The following is a 21,202-nucleotide window of genomic DNA, read 5'->3' as shown; positions in this document are numbered from 1 at the left end:
GTACTCTTTCAGAGAATTTAGAAGAAACGTTCTTTGTGGGAGATAGGGACATTAGGAATGATCCCAAAACCTACGATGAGAAAATATTAGATGTAGACTCCGAGAAATAGATGGAAGCAATGAAGTTAGAAATTGACTCCATGTATTCCAACCAGGTTTGATCCTTAGATCCACCTGAAGGTATTGTACCTATTGAGTGTAAATGAATTTACAAAAAGAAAATCGGATCGGATGGTAAGGTAGAGACCTATAAGACAAGACTAGTTGCGAAAGGTTATAGTCCATGCGAAGGCATCGACTATCATGAAACTTTTTCTCCCGTAGCCATGCTGAAATCCATCCGTACTCTGCTTGCTATAGCAGCATTTCATGATTATGAAATTTGAAAGATGGATGTGAAAACTGTTTTCCTAAATGAATATCTTGAGGAAGATATCTATATGGAGTAGCCTCTGAGTTTTATGTCTATTGATAGTGATCACAAGGTCTGCAAACTGCAAAGGTCCATATATGGACTCAAGCAAGCATCTCGAAGTTGAAACACTCGCTTCAATGATGTGATCAAAACGTTTGATTTCATCAAAAATGAGGAGCCATGTGTGTATAAAAAGATCAATGGGAGTGCTGTCACATTCCTCGTATTATACGTGGATGACATCCTCCTGATTGGAAATGATATTTCCATGCTGACATCGATCAAAGTATGATTGTCGAAAAAGTTCGCCATGAAAGATCTAGTAGAAGCTTCCTACATTCTTGGTATAAAAATCTATAGAGATAGATCTAAGAGAATGATAGGACTCTCATAGCATATATACACAGAGGAGGTGCTGAAGAGATTCAGTATGAAAAACTCTAAGAGAGATCTTTTGCCCCTTAGATATGACATTCATCTCTCCAAAAAGATATGTCCAGACACACCTGAGGAGATCCAGCGCATGAGCAAGATCCCTATGCTTCGGCAATAGAAAGCCTCATGTATACCATGTTATGTACACATCCTGATATAGCACTTACCATGAGTGTCATGAGCAGATATCAGACAAATCCAGATGAAGAACACTGGATTGCTGTTAAAAATATCCTTAAGTACTTGAGAAGGACTAAAGATTTAATGTTGATCTTTGGTGAAGGATCAAAGCTGAAAGTTGATGGATACACTGATTCAAACTTTATAGCTGATGTCGATGATAGAAAGTCTACATCGGGATGTATCTTGTTGTGTAATGATGGTGCAGTTAGCTAAAAGAGTTCTAAACAACCAATCATTGCAGATTTGACCATGAAAGTCGAGTACATTGCCGCCTCTGAAGCTGTTAAGGAAGCCTTTTGGTTTAAAAAGTTCGTTGCAGAGTTGGATATGATGCCATCAGATGCCATTGCATTGTACTGTGACAACAACGATGCCATAGCCCTTGCTAAGGAGCCCAGATCTCATCAGAAGTCCAAATACAGAGCGATAATTTCACATCATATGTGAATACCTCGAGAAGTTCGTCGATGTGCAAAGAGTTGACTCCGCGCTAAATGTAACGGACCTGCTAACCAAGCCTCTCAGCCAACAGAAGATCGAAGCTTACCTTGAGAAGATGGATCTAAGGTATATGACCAATTGGCTTTAGGTCAAGTGGAAGTTTATTGAATTTGTGCCCTAGAAGCCAATTGTTGGCTGACACATTATGTATTTTCAAGGCCTAAATTTGTACTTGTAATACTTTCATTATAAATAAAGGACTTTTTCTTTCCAATCATGCTTATGTATCCATTTGTCCAAAAAATTAACAAAGATGATTTTTGTATATTCTTAAAAAGTTAAGAATTTGAGACATACATTAATTAGTGGTTAATTTCTAAATGCTTCCGATCAAGAGATCATCATGGAGGATAGTGATTAATCCATTTGAGATCGATGCACGGTTCACCTCTTGCGGACAGATGAGTCTTGAGTCTGCAATGTAGAAACACTAAGGTGAAGGTGCAGGTAGTTGTTAGAGAACAACTTGCACTGAGCGTGACCAACACGAGAACCACATGAATGTCTACTCACTCGTCAGTGATTTTCTCGATGCTGCAGTGGTATGAGTGGTCCTTTGACCTGCGATGATATTGACTATTCGCAACGAGACTACTGAGTTTGACTGCGCGTTCCCTTGATCCCCAGCCATTCGGATCCTTGCTGTGTATGTTAGCTTCAGTAAGTTCAAATTCGCTGTTTGGAGTAGGATGCACCTAGATGGAATTTATCGACCTTGATAGACAAGGAGAAGTCCTATGTGATTTACGAAATTGAGTTCAGAAAGTCTTTGGCCAAAGTATGAATACTGAAAAAAAATTTCATGAGATTCACAAATGAACTCAAGTCGAGTCAATCTTACATAAGACTGACGATGGAGTTTGACGAGTTCTTCATGATCTCCGTCCAGTCGGGACTCACGATAGAAGGACTAAACTATACAATTACTGCACCTAGGGATTCATATTTTCATTCTACTGGATCACCACTACATACTGCTAGATGTCACTAATGGATTGTGAGACTCATTGGACGTCGTCTTGATGATCGATGGCCCTCGAAGGGTAGAATTGAAAATATTCCAATCCATCGAAAAGAGTTTCGATGATATTGTGATAGAGATCACAATATATCTCACTACCAGATAGAATGAAACCTATGAGGTCACACATTAAGAAATTTAATCTCAAATTTGCCAATTGGACTTATGAAGTTCCAATTGGGTTAAGTTTTATTTGAAACTCTATTAGATTTATGAGAATCATGCTAGCACATGGTTAAACCTATTTCTTCTCGAGACTTTGATTTGATCAAGTCCATAGCCTTGAACCTAACCTAAATTCATTTGGATTTAATTGGACTCTTAATTATAAATCCAAGAGAATTTAATTAAGTCAATTAGTTGGCATAATTATCCTAACATTCTCTCTTCCATATCTCCTAATTATCTCTAAGTATGCATGTGGAATAGATGGAAGAATGAGTGGTGTAATTTTTTTTTTGAAAATTATTGAGCGTCGTATCCTAGAAGGGCCCACCCTCTCTTATGTGTCATGGCGTGAAGGAGAGAGGGTGGGGTCCATGCCCCATCTCTTATGGTTGGAGATCCCTTTGTGGGACGTCAAGAGTTGGCGTTCCAACCACCTGACATGTATTCCATGAATGGCTATTGTACATGCTTAAAAGTGCTAATTAATTACCTTTTATATCTGATTTTATTTGGCATAAAGCATATTTAAAAAGTAAAAGATTCTTATGAGATAAGGATCTACCTTTTTAAGATGACAGGGTTCTAATATTTGTCAGGACTTATGTCTATTTAAAGGAAGATCTCTAAGATTTCTTAGTATTGATTTTTCATCAAGAAAACCTTCCCTCTCTAAATCTCCACGCCTCCTCTCTCTCATATTCTTCCTTTCCATGCCCAAAGGTTGGGTGTTCTCTCTTCCACACACCTAGAAGGAGTTCTGGTGAATTAGAGATCAAGGATCGAGAAGAAGAAGAAGGTTGTAGATCAAGAAGTTGATCTCTCAGTTAAGATCAAAAGAGTCAATCAGAGTCCTCAAGGCCAAGATTCTTCTTGAGAAAAGTTTAAGATTGATCCCGGTGGATACCCGTAAAGATCGGACACATGTGCGGCTCCATCTTCTACGAATCCGAGATCATCTGAAGTGGTGAATTTCTACCCGCGCAAAAGTAATGAGATATGATCTCATATTTTTCTTAAATTCCAGATTAGTTATATGTGCTTTCTTCTAGACTTGAATAGATTTAGATCTGGTATCTTGCATGTGGAGTTAAAGGGTTTAACCCGATTTATTTTTCGCTGTATGTTTTCAAAATTTTAAAATCTACACATACTGCCTATCCTGTTTTGTTTTCTATCAGCAAAGAGCCCGAGACAGCTTCGAAGAGGTTCGCGAAGTACGGAGGGTCCGGAGTAGCGACGGTGATCAAAGTACAGTGGCCGGCTCAACAAGACAGCATTGAGTGATTGGCCTCGGGTGACTTGGGTACAGAGTTGACTTCTGCGGCATCAGAAGGACTTCATGTTCAGGTGGAGCACCGGATAGAGATGGCTTCAAAGATGGAGGGAGATGTGACACGAGTTCAGAGCGAAGGGGTGCAAAGGGAGGACCTACATCCTAGCACCAATGCTAGAGTTGCACATAGCCAGGTGGAGCGGATTGTGTAGGCGGAGAGATGTGGCTCTGAGGAGACCGTATCAGATGGAGCATCAGTTGCAACGAGTACCAGTTTAAGAACGTTGCGGTTTCTCCAGAAAAGTTCAAGGCAAATGGTGCAGCTGCCAAGCAGAAGAAAGCCTACAAATTCCACAGTGGTATCGAAGAGCAAGCAAAGGTCTTCAACGGTGGAGGTGGTCATCTCAGAGGTCTCAAGGGCACGCAGAAGCTAAAGAGGATTGACGGTGGCAAGGATGTTTGCACAAAGGACTCTCAGGACATGCAGAGATAGTGGAATCGTGTAGGAGAACATTATCAGGTGTGCCAAGGCTTGAGAGCATCAAGGTGAAGATTGTAGGAGTTGATGTGGTGCTCCCAAGTCTTGGGAGGCCACAGGAGTCGGGATGTTGGCTCCAAGAAACTAGGACAAGTGTGATCCTAGAAATAGGACATGAGTGGTCCTAGGGTGGAGGCATCCACAAGCTTGAGGTCCAAATGTTGAGGGCCTTGAGGAACTTGGTGCTCCAGAGACTTGGGGACAAAGTGGAGCAAGAAACCAGAGCCAAGACTGAAAACTGCAGAGAAGCAATTTCAAGGATCTGGGTCGATTCAGACTGAGACTAGATCGGCCATGTCTTAAAAGAAGTGCCAGACAGAAGACAGCATCTCGAAATTTCTGACATGGCAAGCAGGTGAGTCGACTCAGTCTCAGTCTGAGTCGATTAGTTTGAGACTGGATCGACTCAGTGTCGCGGACAGAGTTGCACGGGATTTTTATGTGGATTTAGAATCGAGTTTGATCCTAAGGATCTTAAGACCTGGTTTGAGAGATCTTAAGGAAGCTAACTCAGGGTTTGGATTGGGATTAAGTCCATGGAATGAGAGCATGTGAGACATGGATGTACATAGGTTCGATGAGTGCTTTCATGTATCAGTTAGCCAAGAAAGTTTTTTGGTCAGACCATATTTACTATGTATATATATACATAGATTGTATTAGGATTTAATACAATAAAATCCAATTGATCTTTTCTCCCTAACTCTCTCTCTTTCTCTCTGGTTCTAACACCAAAGCCCTAGCATCTCCTCGTGTCTCCATTGTTTGCTTCCGCATCTTTTTTTCATTTTTTGGATTAACACCCAAGTCCACGTAAGATGATCCTCATCTGCTACGGGAGTTATACCAAAGGTTATCACAACATACCATGTGAGCCTATAACCAGCAGAAACATGATGAGCAGCAATTCGACCAACAGGGGTTATTAATATGCACTGATGGTTACTTATGATGCTTATAGTTTGCATGTGAAATTTTGTTTGTACGTTCGTATTTCCCTCAAAATGCATGCACCAAGCCCGTTTGAACTTTAATCTTACAAAACATCAACCTCTTCAAGTTCAATATGGCCAAGCATCCTATTTTTGTCCGACATCATGTTCCTCCTCTCCTTAATCATCCATCATAAGCCTCCCAGAATCAAATATAAAACTGTAAGGAATAATAATTCCTCTAGTGACATAAATCACAGATGTCAAGGCAACTATACGCTAAAAGTGAGTTAGCAGAGAGTCAATATGTGGAAAACGTAAATAAATCCCAGATTTAGGCAACTGTATCCTAAAAGTGAGCGAACAGAGAGTCAGTATGTGGAAAATGTAAAGCAATAATAGAATGCTTGACTCTGACTTTATAGAGAAGAATCATCATTCAAAAACACAATCCACTTGCTATGTTTATCTCATATTCTTATACACTATTTAAACGCATAGCAATCATATGATATGCTCCTCTTAACCACTCTTTTGTCCACCATTACATTGCCAAACATCATAGGATTGGTCATATGGATTGCATTACGGCCTTAAGAAAGAACCTTTTACATTGATGGGAAAACAAAACAAGGAAAGCTTATCTACATAATTGCAAGTATGTTCGTCAGTCCCTTTCTAATCAACCAAACCTTACCCATATTTCCTTATCCTCCTTTATGTAGAACCCTTGCCTAACACTCCTGGGCCTTGTCTCACTGCAGTCATCCTCCTAGGACCACCAAACTGGCATCATGCTTATTTTTAAGCCCCTATCATCTGCTGTCTTGATCACAATTCAGTCTTGGGCCTTGATGTTATTCAGGGTAAGCTCAAGCTCAGCAGGAGCCTTCTACTTAAGGTGCAACACCCACTTCGGAACCTTCCTGAAAATTGGTCCCCTCACCCACTTCCCTAATTTCTTTTTTTGTAAAAAAAAGATTAAGAGACCCACTTTTATGCACCCACACATGAACCTTCCGCTCCCACGCCAAACAATGAATGCCATGAAGAAAATAAAGATTTCCTATGAGTTTAACAATGTCGTTCCATTGTAGTTAAAACATGTGCTGTTCTTTTAGCTGCATGCTTTGCTGTATGTCTTTTGCTGCTTTATCTTCTAGAAAAGAATAGTAAAAGAAAATCATTCTTCCTGTATGTCATTGAGCTTCTGCAAGACCATCCTATAGAATTTAACTCTACATAAAGTCAACTTCTACCTGTGTTATGAAGTTTTCATGAAAAAGAACATTCTTTGAACTGGTTGTTCAAAACCCAAATATCTGCCTTTACTGAAGAAGCACAAGGATTGTGCACTAATGTTAAAAGGTCTACCATGAAACTAAAGAACCTACAAAGAGTCAAAGAACCAATATTGTTAATAAAGTTTTATGAGTCAAGTAATGTATGAAGATACAGCATTCCTAAGTGTTTTTGTTATGTTTGTCATTATATAGCCCCTGATTCTCTGACATCCAGGTCACTTTGTCATTGCTTCAGGCATCCGACCCAAGCAATTAGGTGGTATCTGTTCACCTCATCATTGAACTCCTGAAGGAAATCCAAAATGTGCGTGGTGGAAAGTGAAAAGCTAATGAAGGTATTTTTTTTAACAAGTTTACTCAAATAACTGTACAATCAGCCTAACAAAATATCCCTGAACCTATTCACTTCAACTCTGATTTTAAATCAACTCAATAATTATGCTCTAGAGCATTAACATGGTTTAAATCTTCACACAATTGCATTAAGAAATGCTTTTCTGAATACTAGTATACCGGCTGTTTAAACAGCAAAAGGAGCAGCTAAAATTTTTTGAAGCTGAGGAAACCTGATCCGTTAAACATGCTGAACAGATTTACGTACATTGCAGCACAATCTACATAAAAAACCAGCAAAATATAATTCATCTCAATAGCAAAATAACGTTATCATACATACCCATCCATTTCTGGCATCTGAACATCCATGAAGCAGGCATCAAAGTTGTGTGGCAGTTGGAGGAGGGAAAGAGCATCTTTCCCACTTTCAGCACATTCCACCTTTGCCCCATACTTTTTGAGAGCACCTGCAGCAACTCTAAGATTTACTTTGTTATCATCAACCACCAGTATGTTTTTCCCAGCTAGTAGGCTGTGAAGAAAAGCTGATCCATTGGGCATTTCTTTCCTCTGTTGCTTCCCCATTCCCAGTGCATGTTGAAGGCATGCTGCCACGGTGCTTGCTCGTAGGGGCTTCATGATCACTGTATCAACAAAGGACCCAGCCTTTGCCTTATCAGATTCAGAGGTCACCAAAAGGATGACCTTGGGCACTTCAGGTATCTGACCACACTGTTTCCACTCCAGTAGCTGATCATGTAAGTAGACGTCCATTCCAGGAGTCCAGGAGTCTTTCTCAATTAACAGTATGTATGGACGCTTTCTGTACATGAAATTACAAAATTATATATACACAGTAAAATAAGAATGGTACTAAAAAATTTCCCAACAGCCCTAAGGAATATTCGAAATGTTGGATTGGATAAAAGAACAGGGAGCTGCTCAGTTCGATATGTGCATGTTAAAAATCATTTATGAAATATTAGGCCTTTTTTGGTTTAAGTAATAAAAATGAACATGTAATCCTTGATATAGATGCAAGAACTACTGGCTCAATTGTTTCAAGGTCACAATTTTATTAAAAAATGGTGGCATATAAACAAAGTCCATAGCAAAGAATGGAACTGACAATTCTCAACATTATCTTAGAGAACTTGTGAGATGCAAAGCAAATGATCATAAACACATATCAGAATGCTTACCCAGATCTTAAACAGCCATTTTGTCCAGATAATGCATTAAGTGCCATCTTGATTGTACTTGCAACTTCAACAGTTATTCCTAACCTCTGTAGATGGTATTTTGTTACAGCGCTTCTGACTGGTCTAGCATCAACTAGAAATGCTTTCATTCCTTTGAAACCAGTAGGTAAGGACTCAGAAAGAGTTCTCTTTGGATCACCTCCTGCACTTTTCTTGCATCGTTGGAATATGGCAGTAAATGTGAATGTGCTTCCAACATTAGGGCGGCTAATGAAGTTTATCTGCCCACCCATCAGTTCAACCAGACATTTACTGATACTCAAGCCGATACCTGTTCCACCATAATTCCTAGATGTTGAACTGTCAGCCTGCATAAAAGGTGTGAAAACCCGATCCTGGGCTTGTAGTGGGATGCCAATCCCAGTATCCTCAACACTTACCATCAGAGTTACATTACCAGAATTCATACCGCAGGGCATCCCATTTTTGCATTTGTCTGACTGGGGCATCTCATTGGAAACTAGCAGCTTAAAATTTTCCCAACTGTTCCTTCTATCAGCAGCTTCTAGACCACTTAAAGTGTTGAATGTGCCATCAGATGGAACCATCATATCACTTAAACATCCATTCAAATCTGTATCAACTTTTGCATCCATCACCTTATTTGCATTCTCAATCAAATGAACTTGAACAAAAATGTGGCCACGTTCAGTAAACTGTGACAAGTTACCAATGAATGAATAAGTGTACAATTGGTTGAAAGAATTGATCACATGACATTTCTTTCCTTGATGGCTAACTGATGCCAAGTAAAAAGGTATAGTTCAGTTATTTGTTATTTTTCAAAACTTTTATTTAGGCAATTTTTAGAATTGGATCTAGAATACTATTTTAAGTGAAATTCGTGATTTTTCATTAGGGTAGATTAGGCCTTCTTATATTTTTCTCTTTCTATCGATATTCTGTTTTCTATTTCTTTATAATTCTTCTTTTCTTATTACTTCACTTTATTTTTTCCCTCCTACTATTATCTTTTATTTTTTCTGCTCTTCTTCTTCTTCACTAGTTGTTGGCAATGCAGATTGATTTTCCATGGGATACTAAATCAGATCTATGCTATGCTAGAATAAATTATCTTAACCCTTTGTTGTTCTGTGTCAATTTGGTATTAGAGCTAAAGGGTCCTACTTCATTCTTCTAGTCCTTTTTCTTGAACTGTTTCTATTTTCTTCTATTCTGTTCCCTTTTATTGTGTTATAAAATGAGGAGTTGAGTTTCAAAATTGATGATCTTCAAAAGCATGTCAAATATGAGAAGATCTTTTGCCGAATGGATAATAGATTGACATATATCAATAATGATATGATGTCAATGACTGCTTTACTATGAAAAACTACAACAGCTTTTGGCGTTGAAAAGCTCTCTCGGGATGAACTACAGATCAAGAGTCAGGAGAATGAAAAAGCTTATAATCAATGCTTCTCAATGTAAAAAGCATATGACTAAACTTCCATCACACAAAGATAATGCAATTGAGGATCCTTTAATTGAGAAATGCTCCAAATGATTATCTATTTGGTATTTTGAAGGTAGAAGATTACAATGATGAAGATTTGTATGAGGAGCACTCATGACGAGATCAAGTCACAATCCTAATGGCAATGATGGAGATAGAACAATATGAAGATCCATTCCTTACTGATTTGTAGGACTCAATGATGATCGCCATCAAAACTATGATCCAAAGCTCGTTAATTGTCAAGAAATGGACACAAGACCAGCCAATGAATGGTGGATCGAGCTTATGAGTGACATCTTGAAGATTTCAAGGTAATGATCCTGCAGTGGAAGGAAATGACGAATAAAAAAAGTGTAGTTCAAGTTTTTATTTTTCAAAGCTTTTATTCAGGTTACATTTAGAATTGATTTGGAGTCTTATTTCAAGATAAATTGGCATAAAAATGTCTTATATTAGGTACATGCTGGGTTGGATAAGTCATGAAATCATTAGGGTTTGATATTTGGTTGGTTTAGGCATCTTTCTACATGGGGTGATGTGCTATTCGACTTTTGTTTTTAGGAAATATTTTGCAGATTATTTGTTTGCTATCAAAAGAGGGCGAGCCTTGGTGCAATGGTAAGATTGCCCCCTTGAGACCCGGATGTCATGAGTTCAAAGCATGGAACAGTCTCTGCACATGCAAGGCTAAGACCATGTACATTTGACCCTCCCTAGGCCCCATAGCGGCAAAGACTTGTGCCCTACAATACCCTGATGGTTACTTGCCTATCAAAAGTTCTAGTTTGGTATATAAAAGGGTCCATTAGGTTCGATGAGAAAGTAGTGAATGTGATTTGTTTTGCATGAGTGAAAGGATTTCTCTAGGTGAGGTTTGACCCCTCTCTCTCTCTCTCCCCCCCCCCCTCCTCTTTTCTGTTTCTTTCTTCTTCCTCTTCTTTTATCATTTTATTTCTTCTCTACTTTCTACTATTCTCTCTTATTTCTGCTGCTATTCTTCTTTTTCACTAAATTGTTGACATTATATATTTATTTTCTGCAAGATATTAAATTAGATCTTCATTGAAATTAGCTTTAAACTATTTTAACCCCTTGAATACTACATCACCAACACATCTACTCCAGTTTTTTATCTATTTCAAGTTGAATTCCTATATCCAAAGCATCCAACACAACAATACAGATCTTGATATACAACAAAAGATTTTAGAAGGGAAGTGGCAAAATAGCAGCAAACAATGTCACTGAGCCAAAGGTACTATTTAACTGAATTTCCAACAAGACTTCAAAGAGGCTACTTACTTTAACTGAATTTCCAACAAGATTGGTAATTATCTGTCTAAATCTCCCTGGATCACCTGTGACAATTTCCGGAACTTTATGTGATACAAAGACAGCAAGCTGTAATTTGCCAGCACAGAAGTCACAATGAGAAGGTTGAAGTGCATGAAAGCATAGTCAGCTAGAGCATTAAGGTATAGGATGTACATCAGTATCTCATAAAGCAGTAAGGCAAAGAATCAAAAACTGTAAAGTATAATAAATTGGAGAACTTTTCGGCTGATCAACTCACAGTTTGATAAGTGCTAATGCAAAGTGAAACTCACCTCAATACCCTTCTCTCTTGACTTTGAAGAAAATAAAGAGAGAACATCATCTAGGATGGACCGCAGTTCAAATGGCACTGCCTCAATCTCTAACTTCCCAGCTTCAATTTTCGCTCGGTCAAGCACTTCATTAATCAATGCTATCAATGCCTTTCCACATATTTGAGCAGTTTGGGCATAATCCTTTTGAGTTAAATTCAGGTCTGTGTCTAAAAGCATGTCCAGCATTCCTAGCATAGACAAATGGCAAAGTATTGTTTAGACCCGATCTCAATTATAAATGACAGTGAAATAATTATAAACAGAGAGTTAAGGATACCAAGGACGCCATTCATGGGTGTTCTTATCTCATGTGAAACAGTAGCAAGAAACTGCCAAGAAAGAAACAAGAGAACATTCAAGTCAAAAACATAAGACCAGCCCTGGTAAGTGTGCACTTAGATGGGATTCCAGACCTGAGATTTAGCCACATCGGCAGCCTCTGCTTGGACTTTTAGCTCTTCCATCTTTCGACAATCCTCCTTGACATTGTCATAGCGATTCCAAGCAGCATATAATATATACCCTGCTAGCATACAGATTACAAAGACACCAGATGGGGTAGTAATGGCTGACAATGGAATGGGAGGCTTCTGACTGTACCTGTTCATGACCATCAAGTAGTTAAAATGCAAATTAATCATATAAAAATGTTGCAGACAGAAAGAATTAATTATTTTCATCCGCTTACCTGCACATCATTTGATGCTTCCTGAATGGATCTCCAAAATCAAGCATGCTGACATGTGAAAGTGGCATATATCCATCCGGATTTTGGGGCCCATACATAATCAAGGGCTCTGATGTGTTAGTGACATCATACACATTCACCATTATATCTTGATTACCAGCAAGTTGCCTCAGCAAATTTTCCACAAGTGACTCAACATCAAAGGCGCCACCAAGATATCTGCTAAGCATCAATATATTAAGCTAATAAAAGAAGGAAAAGAAAATACTAGCTGAACATACAGATATACTCAACAAAGGAATTAGTGTAAGAAAATTCTTTTTGCAGTACACATTTAGCCAAGAGCACACTAAAGGGAGTACAAGGGAATGATCCTTTTGTTTCTTGTACATCTCCTGGCAGAATGTGAATTAAACAACATAGAATTTTACATTTAAATTACTAAAATTTAGCATTCTCAAAATAGAAACAACTACAAAGCCTCTCCCTTATTGAAATTAGTAAAGCACCTACGGAAAGAAAAGAAACAAAAGAATTAATAGATGAAGACTAGTATCACCTGCACATAACTTTCAAACAGATCTTTTTTACTGCAGATTTCTAATTGTCACAATATAAATTAAAGACTTTTCTTTTTTACTCATTCTTTTTACAAAAATCAGTTCCATGGGGAGCAATATAAAACATCTTTACAAATATACTATGTCATTCCATAATGTAAGGATGATGTCAATCCATTACTCAATCTTCTGTGTTTCAACATCAAATTACATGTTCATTAATCATGTCAATAATTTTAATTAAACCTTCTACAAACAAAGAGAATATTTTGAGTTAAATACAATTAAAAACCAAAACTATATTATAAGCAGCATTGGTGGAACTGCGCGAAACCACCTTTTTCGGGACATATCGAGTTGTATCTGCAGAGATTGTGGCCTTCAGATCGAGAAACCAGCAAAGGAGGGGGAGAGGGAGAAGGAAAGAGAGGGAAAAAGAGAGAGGGGGAGGGAGGGAGGGAGAGAGAAAGAGAGAGAGAGTGGTGGAAGGCCAATGAAGGGCCAAAGAGGGGCACAGAGGGGCGGAGGAAGGGCTCCACCCTCAGTTTCTCTATTTCATTCGAAATAAAGGTCCCAGAGTGGGACCCTTTTTAATTTCAAAGACTTTAAGTGCAGGCAGTAACCCGCTTGCTGACTTCACTAAATGCTTTTGAAAATAAAAAAGAGCTGCCAACTTCACTTAAATTCTTTGAAATAAGAAAGGGACCCCTCTCCAGGAACCCTGTTTCAAACAAAACAGGAGAACTAGAGGGCAAAGCCCCTTCTCCACCCCTTCGCACCCCTCCCTAACCCTCCACCGGTTGTCCACACCCGCCGTCTCTCTTCTTATCCCTCTCTCTCTCTCTATCTTTTCCTCTCTCCTGTTCTCCCCCTCCCCCACCCTCTCTATCATGTCAAGTCATGCTCTGCTGGCCTCCACCAGCCTTCCCTCTCCCTTCCTCCCTCTCTCTCGTTTCCTCTCTCCCCCACCCTCTTTGCTGTGTCAGTACGGATCCAGTATGAAAGGCACAGGAGCATACTGAATCATACCATCAGGCAACCAGTATAGACCATGGTAGTGGCGCAACAATCCTTGGTTATAGCTATTCAATAAACATCAATAACAATACTTACAATAACCCAAGAAAATATTATAGCTGCCAAAAAATAAACATCAATAATATTTTATTCTTTTTTCCTCCTCCCTTAATGCTTGCCTTTTCCTTCCTCCAATTCCTTTTCCAATTAATGACCTACGTGTTAAATGACAATGTGAAGCAACCTCAGACCACCAACCACCGCCCCACGTATCAAACTACAGAATCACAAGCTTTGTCTTAATATCCTCTTTCAATATATCAAAAAAACACCTTTATTTAACAACAATTTTCTAGCTCACAAGCATCTGCCAAATCTTGTGCGATGAGCTGCTTTCTTCAATCACCTTCACACAACAGAACAGCATCTGTGCTCCCAAAAGGCCATAAAATGCCAAGAGAAAGAGTGATGAGATGGAATGACAAGAAAGTGCAACCTACAGATTCTTGTGACAAATGGCAGATACAAGGGGAAGACAAAAGAAATATGATTCAAAAAGTGGAAGAGGGAAAGATCATGTATCATCTGTAGCATCATATAGAACATGAACTTGCAGCCATACATGCAAGCAGATTCTCTTGGAACAATAATTGAATTATAGCAAGAGGCTGATAGAAAGTTCTTTCTTTGACTTGTGTTAATTAAATTCTACCCTGTTCATTAAATACTACTCCACCAGCACAGGCAAAAACTTGAAAATAAGAAGCTTTCCTAGAGTCCAATTACTTCTTTATCTGGATCAAAGATAGATATGGATTAGAATTAGTACCACAACATACAGGGGAACCCATGATTTATACCAGGACATAACAAATAAGGAAACAATTCTTGAAAAGTAACATCCACTAACTGATATTAGAAAAATCAAACCAGAGAAACATATATAACAACCTTTACAAAGGAACTATTTACCTAGAACTATTGAAACTTAAAACTTTTCACCATAATAACAGCACTTAATCAATAATACAAAAATTGCAGACAATCTCAAGTAATGTGCAATTAGGAAGCCTGAATAATAAAGTGGATGTAAGAAACAGCATATCCTAGGAATCTGACATTCTGCATATATGCAGTCTCAAAAAATGTAAAGGCAAGCTATAAAAAATTGCAAAATATGACATTTGTCGAATTTTAGAGAAAGTAAAATGGGTCATATTAACAAAACATAAAGTGCAGAGATCAACTCATGTCCAGTATATTCCTACGAATGTCTTAATTTCTTTTTCTTTGGCCATTGCATTTTTGAACCCAAATAACTGCAGTTAATGAAGTGATGAACATTCATTTCAGAATTATGGTCCCTAATATTTCCAAAATATGCAATGCCTTTTTGTGCTTTTGGTATCGTCATCATGTTGACTTTTCAATCTTTTCATTCTATCTGTTGTATTTGATGAAGTAGCTATACTGCAAAAATTTTTAAGTAATAATTAAACATGTTCTTTGGATGTATTAGAGAGTAGTATATATTATCAAGGATGTTATAGATGTAAAATTGCTCTCTACTGCCACTTAAAAATCCAAGAAAAAATGATAATGTTTCCAAAAATTGGTAGGATCCTTCATCCATCCATAATGATCATATTAATCCAGCTAACTGTGCATAAAGTTGTGTATAAGAGGGTTTTAGCTGCATATACTCTACATAAACCACATTCTTCTTGAAGGAAACAAATTCTACAAATATTTTATACAACAATCGCCAAACCAACCCAAACCCAGCAGTTTGGCCTATATGGAACTGAACTAACACCAAGTCAGAATGGTTCAGCAAGCAGGATCTATTTGATTATAAATCCCCCCACTTACTACACTCGGTGGCTCAAGAGCCTTCGAGGGCTCTTTCATTGCTTCGCTGCCAGATGGCACTCACTCCCCCCTTATTGATGCCGAATTTTACTGGTAAGCCTCCCCCCCCCTCTCTCTCTCCCCTTGCCATCTTTTCCTCTCCTTAACCTCAAAGCTAAGGAGAATAAGAGCGAAGTCCTAGAATTTCTCATCGCTCTCTCATCTCTAGCAGCTCCCTCTAGTGGTGCTTATTGCCCCAAGTCGCCAACGAAAGGCTCCCCCTTCTTGAAAGGTTCCCTCTCGAATGGAGATCGCCATCATCGAAAGGCTCACTATCTTCATTGCCATCCTCATCGCCTACCAACCTTTGCCAGTAAGCTCACCCCCCACCCCTGTGCTCCCTCCCTCCCTTTCTCTCTTCCTCTCTCTCCTACTTCTCCACATCCCTCTTCCTGTTTTAGTATATTCTGGAATGGCATGGTATGGACCTATACTGAACTGGTCGTTGGCTAGTATGAGACCCAGTACTAGTTTAGCAAACACTGGTTTTATGATGCAAGTATTAGGAAAAGACTAAATGATGTGAGAAAATATCTAAAATAAAATAATTTTATGCAGTAGAAGTGTTAGTGATGCATACCTTTAGCAATTATTGTTTAACTATTTGAATAGAGTTTATCCACAAAGAAACTTGAAGGAGAAGAAGTTTTCTAACTTATGCCTCCGTATTAGCCATTCACCAATGGATCTTACAAGCTTGAATAGACTAGGCTAGGGAATCTTATCAAATAACCGAAAAATCGACGGTTTCCTTCCATCAAAGAAACTACCTTAGCATAACTAGCAATAATTGATAGTTATGTACAACCAAAAGTTATCTAACCATCAAATCATCTATGTGGGCCACATATAAAGATATATCTAATATTCTCCCACTTGGCCCGCATAATGCTATCAGCTAATCCTTATAAGTGATAGTTAACATAATAATATGGCCCTAATCGCTTTATTGTCACTCAACTAATCAACTAGTTATGCAATTGTTACTCAAATAGAAATTCTCTATATACAAATCATAACGGTCACGCTCCTTAACCGAGTACTTCCTTCCATGTATTATAATGTATGATCCTTTCTAATTGAGTACCTCATGATACTTTATGAATGATCTTCTTATAAGTTATTCAAGATCCAACTTATTGATCCCAATGGACTATAATTTTGTATATGATAAATTACTTTATGAGCATTAATAAACATCATACTATTAAATAACCAAATATGTTTATAAACATAATCTTTGAATTAAAACAATAGCTCAAAATAAGCCAACAAGCCCCATATAGCATACATGATCCCAGAATAACTTAGGTGGCAAACCTTTAGTCATAGGATCGGCTATCATTAACTCAGTACTTATTTGCTGAATAGCCACTTATTGCCTTTTAATATTTTCTCTAACAACCAAATACTTTACGTCGACATGCTTACTTCGGTTTCCACCTTTGTTATTTTTAGAGAAGAAAACTGCAGCCGAATTATCACCAAAAATCCTCAATGGCCTCGCAATAGAATTGACAACCTTTAGGTCAGATATAAAATTTTTCAACCATAATGCCTGTGATGTAGCTTCATATCATTCAATAAATTCTCCATAATGGATGATGCAACAATAGTTTACTTTATGCTTCTCCAAGATACAACTCCTTCGGCAAGTAGAAAGATGTATCCTGAAGTAGACTTTCTTGTATCTGTTCATCTAGCAAAATCCGAGTCCGAATATCCAACTACTTCCAGATGGTCAGAATGCCTGTATGTAAGCTTGAAGTCCTTAGTTCCTTATAAGTACTTCATAACCCTTTGATAGCTTTTCAATGGTCCATATCTGGATTATTTTGATATCTACCCAACATTCCTACCACATATCCAATATCAGGTCTAGTGCAAACTAGTGTATACATAAAACTTCCTACTATAGAAGCACAAGAGATGTTTTTCATCTGTTCTCATTCCAATATATTCTGGGGGCATTGATTCAAACTGAATTTATCCCCTTTGACAATTGGTACCATAATAGGTGAACAATTGTTCATCCTAAATGGATGAACTGCAGCGGAACTGCAGCTTACAATAAAATGGAAAGGACATTAAACAAAGCCAAGTAAAAGTTGAGAAGAGCAATGAAGCAACTGTTGACAACTTTATGGTTCATTACTACATCAGCATACTTACATTCCATCTTATTATATATATCCCAAGTCCACAATCAGCTAGCTATCTAAATATTGCCCTCACCTAGAACCATCTTATTAACTGCTGAAGTGAAGATCTAGTCAAAACACCTGAAGAAGATAAATGGTATTAAAAGGGCAGGTAAACAATAAAAAACCAAATTTCAGCAATTTATCCCACCCTGCAGTTGCTTCTACACGTTGTGCTACAGTTGCATCTGCAGGAAGACCCGCACGGTACACAGGAAATGTGAGAACCACACCCAGATGGTTGGACCCAAGCAGCCTAAATGGGTTCGTAAGAACAGCCTTGCCAGTAGCCCTAGCCCGTAGGATATTTTCTCGGTCCTCCTATACAGAAAACAGAAGGACATTGACAGTCGATAGCCAATAAAACAACAAGAGCAGCTTGAGAAGTAACACAAACCTCTCCAGACATCATATCGAGGGCCTCAATATAGGAGACAGTCTTCTGAGAGAATATCACAGGGGCATACTCATCTTGCACTGGTGATGGCTCCTGTTTCATTGTCTTGATCGTCCACCCTTGCTGACTCTCAAACTTCCCTCTTTCAGCATGAACAACCCGCTGGGCATATGCCACCCCATTCAACAACGGCCGCTCAAACGCTGTCTTGGCCGTGTAATAGGCAAATGTCTCCTAAAATCAAAATTCAAAATTAAGAAAGATCAACCCAACAGACAAAATAATCCAACTGCATGCATTTTAGATTATCTGCAAATGAATAAAATCCAAATCAGATAAGTTCCCTCGAAGTCTATAAGCAACTAACATGGATAACAATAAAACTCGCAGGTCCAATCAATATCAACCTTTAGATTTCCCAGGAAATCAAAGAAACCTCTACGAAAATTGCACCCAGACAACCAGAAAAAGAAGAAAAAAAAAAAAAGAAGAAAAAATCTTCATATTCCCACCCCCCTGACAATTTCAAAATGTGAAGAAAGAATGCAAACTCAAAAATAAGAGACCTCCACAATGAAAAATATCCATAAGTAATGCTATTAACTTCTATATATAAATTTCTAAGGAAAAACCAGACCAGGAAAGTACTAGTACAAGAACAGCAGCAGCAGAAGAAATCTTTATATCATCCCTGACTAATTCAAAAATGAAGAAAACAAACTCAAACAACCCTATATAATAATAGAAAATATAGAGAGAATACATGAAGTAAACCTGATCAATTGCAGATGGCTGCTTCCGGTAGTGGAAGGTGGAGACAAGGATCGCGAGAGCATGGACATGGTTGACGCTCACGGCGAACTGGTCTTGCAGCATCCTTGCCCGCTCTTCACACATGCTCTCCAGCGCCTCCTCAGCCTTCCTCATGCTCACCGTCCGGATGTACCAATGGAGCCCCACCCAGATCCCCACCGAGACCACCACCCACACCACCACCATCGCCGTCCGGTTCAGCCACCACCTCCTCCTCCCCCCAGCCGCCGCCGCTCCCGCAACCATCTCAACCCAGTCCCAGCTTCACCCTCTTCCTCCTTCCTCTCAAATCAACCTCGTCCGACAGAGAAATCCGACCTTTTAAGAGCCTTCACTCCTTTCCACTGCACCGAAGGGAGACTCGTAGCATTCTATGCTCCTGTTACTGCTACCACAACTACTGCTATCATTCGGTCATTGATCTGCGAGCTCTGCGATAAAGGAAATTAAAGAAGAAAAGATGGTGGACTGGGATTCTTACTCCTGGCTCGAAGGCGTGGTCTGAGACCTTCTCAAAAGAAGAGAAGGGAATGAGAGACCCCCGTTCTTCTCTTCTGTCCCTTGGATTAAAAAACTCGGCCGAGCTCGGGCATGTCCGGTTGGGAACCGCGCTGCCGTGGGGGATTGGGGACAAAACCAGAGCACGCTCTCCAGCTCTCCGATTAAAAAAAAGACCAAGGGAGCAAAGCCGAGGGGGTGCGACGAGAGAGAGAATATAGCATAGAAATCTCTCTCCTCATTGGATTGCAGCGTATGGAGGGGAGCAAATATTCGAGACATCGCGCCTTTCCGAAGCAGGCAACCAGCTGAATAGAATTCATTAGTATCTCCAGATACGCTGCAATTATTAAGAAAAAATTGCTTCCTCTTGCTCTAATATCATACTTTCCTTTCCCTTCTCGCTTCCTCTTGCTCTTCTCGCTCCCACCGACCGAACAGAAGAAAAGCACACTTCTTTGGGGTTCTCGTCTCTTCCGAGCTCGGATGGACTGCAAAGACGCCGGCTTTCAACGTTTTTTTGAAGCAATCTCGGGTCCGCTTTCAAATGCCGCTGGTTGCCGAGGCCTCGGAGTCAAGTTGGGAGATACTTCGAGCCAGTCCGTCTTCAGAGCCTCGTTTTCTTCGCATTGTCCCCCGTTGTTGCAGCTCTTCCGACCCCTTCTCTGCTCTCTTTCTCCTACGGAGAGATCACAAGGCGGAGTTTGGAGCTTGAGTACTCCCTTCTGCTCTCCAACTCGGATGCTGCACTACGGTCAAAAAGAGGAGATGCTTCGGTCCGTACTCTGCCCAGCTTTAATGGCGGGAGGGATCGAGGGAGCGCCAGAGCTAGGTTTAGGGGTTTTTATACACATCGAGTTAGGGTTCTTCACTTCTTTTGCCCGCGACCAGAAGAGCCCAAAAGAATCGGTTGGAGATCTCCACGACAGCGACGCCTGACAGTGGGGAAGAAAGGTAAGGGACGGTCACGTGAGCTCCGGAGGTCGAAATTACCAAAATTCTCCCACTCCAACTTGTCTTGGCTCTGCTGAGGCAGGGTATTTTGGTCAATGTGGAGATGAGGGGTTCACCCTGCTGAGTTAGGTGGAGTGGGGGAGTGGAGCGCGTTGTCCCGGGGGCAAGTTAGAATAACGAAATTGCCCTCGAACATTATTACAAGGGCGTTGGGGTCCTAGGGCCGGACGCCAGCGTGGTCCGACGCTGTTCGGGTTACGAGGTCGCGTTGGGGTGACGAGTAATAAAGTGGGACTGATCTGTCATTAAGGTAAAGCGTGCTGGGAAATCGCTCCAAGTGTAATAAACATCTGCTCATGAGCGAGCACCGTGCCAATGAGATCTGGCCACGTAGCCAGACGTGCCACATGTGTTAAAGGAGAAAAGAGACTCGCATCCACCGGTCATCCTCTTCTTGATCTGATCCTACAATCACTGCCATCCATGGCGGGCTACCGCCTCTCCAGCCACGCCAAGCCTGCGACCTCCCGTGCCAATCTCGCTCGCCATCGAGGGGGTCGGTGTCTTGCGGCTAGACGGCCCTTTTCGTGATGATGCGACCTCCCTTCGCACCCGGATTGCCACCGCTATGCCCTCACCTGCCTCTGTGCCGACAGCAAGCTCGTCACCCTCGTTATCGCGAACCTT

The 21,202-nt window shown here is 39.9% G+C and overlaps 1 protein-coding gene across 3 annotated transcripts in view; it reads right to left on the bottom strand.

The window, feature by feature from the left end:
• LOC105033286 (probable histidine kinase 6) overlaps window positions 1-20,495 on the bottom strand; it is a 31,868-nt gene extending 11,373 nt beyond the window's left edge. Inside the window, exons 1-11 of one of the 3 annotated variants that reach the window (XM_019846605.3) lie at window positions 19,545-20,495; window positions 19,025-19,463; window positions 18,251-18,484; window positions 18,005-18,174; window positions 12,165-12,383; window positions 11,890-12,076; window positions 11,754-11,805; window positions 11,435-11,664; window positions 11,130-11,228; window positions 8,309-9,024; window positions 7,447-7,929 (exon numbers count right to left, since the gene is read on the bottom strand). In XM_019846605.3, coding sequence (XP_019702164.1) covers window positions 7,447-7,929; window positions 8,309-9,024; window positions 11,130-11,228; window positions 11,435-11,664; window positions 11,754-11,805; window positions 11,890-12,076; window positions 12,165-12,383; window positions 18,005-18,174; window positions 18,251-18,484; window positions 19,025-19,309 — 2,675 coding nt within the window. In that variant the 5' untranslated portion in view covers window positions 19,310-19,463; window positions 19,545-20,495. The remainder of the gene's footprint in view (window positions 1-7,446; window positions 7,930-8,308; window positions 9,025-11,129; window positions 11,229-11,434; window positions 11,665-11,753; window positions 11,806-11,889; window positions 12,077-12,164; window positions 12,384-18,004; window positions 18,175-18,250; window positions 18,485-19,024; window positions 19,464-19,544) is intronic. The other 2 variants (XM_019846604.3, XM_019846606.3) reach the window with 2 other exon arrangements.
• Between the last annotated feature and the right edge of the window lie 707 nt (window positions 20,496-21,202).

Source organism: Elaeis guineensis, chromosome 3 (assembly GCF_000442705.2).
Source record: "Elaeis guineensis isolate ETL-2024a chromosome 3, EG11, whole genome shotgun sequence".
Classification (NCBI taxonomy): Eukaryota; Viridiplantae; Streptophyta; class Magnoliopsida; order Arecales; family Arecaceae; genus Elaeis; species Elaeis guineensis.
This window is presented reverse-complemented; position numbering and strand designations above follow the sequence as displayed.